Source organism: Camelus ferus, chromosome 17 (assembly GCF_009834535.1).
Source record: "Camelus ferus isolate YT-003-E chromosome 17, BCGSAC_Cfer_1.0, whole genome shotgun sequence".
In the NCBI taxonomy this organism is placed as follows: Eukaryota; Metazoa; Chordata; class Mammalia; order Artiodactyla; family Camelidae; genus Camelus; species Camelus ferus.
The window spans coordinates 9,953,648-9,957,769 of NC_045712.1; the positions used below are offsets into that span (position 1 = coordinate 9,953,648).

General features: G+C 43.8%; 1 protein-coding gene across 1 annotated transcript; it reads left to right on the forward strand.

Annotated features, from left to right (window-relative positions):
• Positions 1 to 2,120: 2,120 nt before the first annotated feature.
• Positions 2,121 to 4,122, forward strand: LOC116657302. Its single transcript, XM_032459424.1, has 3 exons — positions 2,121 to 2,794; positions 3,255 to 3,302; positions 3,754 to 4,122. Exons 1-3 carry the CDS (start codon positions 2,516 to 2,518, stop codon positions 4,120 to 4,122), a joined length of 696 nt encoding a protein of 231 aa, XP_032315315.1. The 5' UTR covers positions 2,121 to 2,515.

Here is a 4,122-nt window from a genome sequence, read left to right on the forward strand (position 1 = left end):
AGGCCTGTGTGCCTCTCTCACTCTCCCTCTTCCCTCATCCTCATTCTTCTTCTTATGAAATAAGTAATAATTACAAGTTCCACAAAGGTGGAAACCTTCATATGTATCTCTATGTCCCAGCACTTACTAATCAGAGCCAACTGATACTCAATAACTGATTTGTTGCATTGGATTCAAGATTTGGTGATAAAGGATTGCTACTATACACTGATGTGAAAATTAAGGCTCAGTTAAAATGACCATATTTTTCCTGCAGATCGTGTGGAATAACCCAAAAGTTCACCCAGTTTAATCTTTGGATGTAACACACAGTCTTTCCATTTGGTTTTTAGTAAAAATGGTTCCAATGACCAATGAAAGAATACTAGTTGAAACTAGCTTAAACCACAAGTGAGTTCACTGGCTCATGTAACTGTAAATCTTGTGATGGGTTTGGCCTCAGGAACAGGTGGATCCAGAAGATGAAATCCATGTTTCTGGACACTGCTACCGCTCAGTTCTCATTTCTCTTCTCATGGTATTTTGGCTTCATTTGCAGAAAGATTATTTCTGCAAGTAAGGGAAGAAAACTCAGCCTAAATCTATATCCCTATAGCTCATAATTCAAAAGGGAGAGACATTCTTTCTCTCTCCCAACATTCATTTGTCAAGCCATATGAAGGGACCTGTACTGGTGTTTTCCAGGGGCCACAAGCCTAGCCCTGGGTGAATCCCTGAGTTAAGGATGAAGTGGTTCTATGATTGGTCCAGATGTCAACATACCTCTAAAGGCAGCGGTAGAACAGACCACACTGTTGACCACCCTCCTAGTTTTACATGGAGTGGACATGGATGCCAAGGGGAAAAAAAAATGTTGGCTGCATTTTAGTTCATAATATACTTTTCCTGATTATAAATCTAATATATGTACTGGGTAATATAAAAAGAATAGTAAGAAAAAATAAAACATGTAATGTTATCACACAGAGAGACTGTAGGAGACATATTTTATGTGTACTTTTCCAGTTTTCCTATGGGCTGGAAATGAAAAAAAAAAAGAGACCTGCTTTTACATTTAAAATACATTAAACCACCTCACATTCTAAAATATCCTTCTACAACCTAACTGCAATGACTGGTTCAAAGAGAAGTCTTGGGAGGTATTCTAAGGCTCACAAACCTCCCTCTTTCTTAAAAGTTATTTCCATCTTCCCTTCGTACGCGACGTTACTATGTTCTCCGTAGTGTTCCTTGGTGCTTAGATAAGGCTACAGGGCAGAACCTGAGCCTTCTGTGGAAAGCACTTACTTCCGATGCACAAAAATAAATCCCTATTAAAATACTGAATCTACAGAAAGACTGGAGTCACATCAGCAGGCACTTGGGCTTGCAGAGGTTTGAAAGACAGCTTGGCTGGACACCTATCTGAGTCCTGTGTGTTGCTTAAAAGGCTGTGGGCCAGAATTACATGCGTCTGTGCATGCTGAAAGCAATGACCATGTTGCCGACCCAACTTGAGATTTCTGATTCTTCTTTCTACTTGTTAAATAATGGAATAGTAAAAATCTACAGGAGACATCCCTAAATTTATATGAGCCAATCAATCATGCAGCCAGATGCTAAAACCTTCAGTGAAAGTCATGATAATCTGGTGTAGCCAGATGCTAAGACCTTCAGTGGAAATGGATACGCTGTATACCTTGCATTGTGAGACAGGGTTCCGTCAGCAGTATGCTGGCAAATTTTTAACAACTAGTTCTCCAAATAAAACAGCCATTAGCTGCCGTGTTTGTCAATTTCTATGGTGTAGACACTCCCACAATGGTTGGTCTTGTCTTAAACTGCCAAGCTGACATCACTGAATATGTTAGGAGGTTAGGAAGAAAATTGCACAATTGGTTTTCATGAGCTGATACAAGCCAGCTTCAGCACAACACCCGACACAGTCATTCCTTCTGCCAGATACTCAGTGAGCTCCTGTTCTGTGCCAGATTTTGTGCTGGGCTCTAGGGATGCAAAACACAGATGTTGTTTCTACTCTCTCAGATTTGTCATCTAGCGGGAGAGACGTGAGTCACAGCCACAGAAACAAAAGTTAGACTAAAGCAATGGAGAGCTATGGAAGCAGAGAATAGGAGGCTGTTACCTTGTCCTGGAGTCTGGAAAGACTTCCCTGAGTGTTATTTGCCTGTGGTCCAGTGTAGGGGACTGGTTTCAAGCCAGAGGAAAAGCAGCTTCTGATCTCTGGGTAACCAATTTCTTGCATCATATCCCTGTGTTTGAAATTCCTAGGATGGATTCTCTTCTCCTAACAAGACTCTGACAGATGTACTGAGGGAGTGATTGAATTGAAATCTTTTTTTTTTTTCCTGAGCAGACAAAATTCTAAGACAAGGATTTGAAGGCAAGTAGGGGAGTGGAGAAGTAAGACAAGAAGTGAAGGAAGTGAATAAAGAAAAGTGCATTATCAAGCAAATGATCACTGCAAGCACCTGGCACTTAATTTTGCCTGGGACTGTGGAAGACCGGGTTGAAAATGCACCTCAGATTTAATTCATGCTGTGGGAGAGGGTGTTGGAGTACCTACGTTATGTATCCACCAACTCCCAACAGCCATGTGTTAAAGGCTGCTTTGGAGGGGTATAGTTCCCAGCATTTCTGGCCTGCTGTGCACTTGGAAAGTGTGGGCTTTGGGGGCACAGGAAGACCACAGGCAAGAAGACTCAGGCATGGGTATCTGGAAGTCAAGCCAAAGGGTCCAGGAATGGTCAGTGTCAAAGGGACATATGCAGGGCACCGACACCATCTGCTACAGGTAAGGAAAAATTAAAATGGTATGTGTGCAGAGGCATGACAGGTAAGCGAATGTCTTTGTAGAGAACATGTATGAGGTTGTTTAAAGTTGGCTCAGAGTGCAACTAGAGACGCAAAAGCAGCTCGTGGTTATACACTGGGGTTTAGCAGCTGTGCATGTCTGGACACCACTGTAATAATGTGCCCTGAGCCAAAACGAGTTTATGTTGCTACCCCTAAACAGCCCTTGAGATTTCCAATCTTTGACCTTTGAAAAATGTGCACTTTGTGTTGCACGGTAAGTGCTGGTTTAATGTCATTCTTCAGCTTCATCTCTTGACACGTCCCTTTTCCCCACGGAAGCCCTGTATGCTACATGACGTCGTCACCAAATTACCTCCCCTTCCTCTGTTTCATGCCTTTGAATTTTCACAAACTATACTACCTGTCTGGTGAACCCCTCCTCATCCTTCCAAACCCAGCTCAAGCATCAGCTCCTCTGTGCAGCTACCCCTGGCCCTCAGGATCAGGTAAGTCTGGGTTTACGACTTTACATTCTAGCGGTATGATAGCAAGAACTCTTAAAAAGAAAATGCTCCCCTTTTTATTGAGATAAAATTGATGTAACATAAAATGACCCGTTTTAAAGTGTACCATTCAGTGGCATGTATATTTACAATGCTTTGCAAGCATCATCTCTACCTAGTTGTGAAATACTTTCAACTCCCTCCCCCGCCCCGGGCAAAAAACTCTATCCATTAAACAGTCACTCCCCCATCCCTTCCTCCCTTCAGCAGTTGCACTAAACTGCTTTCTATGAATTTATCTAGCTTAGCTATTTCAGATAAATAAAATTATATCAATATTGTCACCAGCAAGACCCATGAACAATTTCCTGAGGAATAAAAATAGAACTTGGGTAATAAAATAAAGCCCAACCTTTTTTTTTTTTTCTTTTCTTTTCCTTTGTGCTTCATCTAGTTTCACTTGCTCACAGGATGCCATGTGCAGAGTTCTTGCCCCCAGGCACTTCAGACTCGAGTTCCTAGTGAGAACGGCGGTGCCGGACACCTCAGCGTGGAGGGCCGTGTGCTGACTAGCCGCGCGCAGAGGCGTTGCCTCGGACTCTGCAGTTCAAGATGGCGGCGGCGGGCGGTGTGCAGAGACGCTGCGCGCGCACACTTGGAACTGACGCCTATGAGCAGCACAGCTGCGCCTGCGCTGGGCGGTGAAAGCCCCGCCCCTCCGCCTGCCCGGATGAGCCCCATGAAGCAGCCCCGCCCACAGCCCTCCCGGGAGAACCTGTGCTCGAGAGCGCGAGCTCCCACCTCTCCTTTCATAAGAGAATAA

Coding starts and splice junctions, on each gene's coding strand:
- LOC116657302 (XM_032459424.1), top strand. CDS start 2,516: ATGCACCTCAGATTTAATTCATGCTGTGGGAGAGGGTGTTGGAGTACC. Junction 2,795..3,254: donor ACCGACACCATCTGCTACAG/GTAAGGAAAAAT, acceptor TTCCAAACCCAG/CTCAAGCATCAGCTCCTCTG. Junction 3,303..3,753: donor CCCCTGGCCCTCAGGATCAG/GTAAGTCTGGGT, acceptor TGCTTCATCTAG/TTTCACTTGCTCACAGGATG.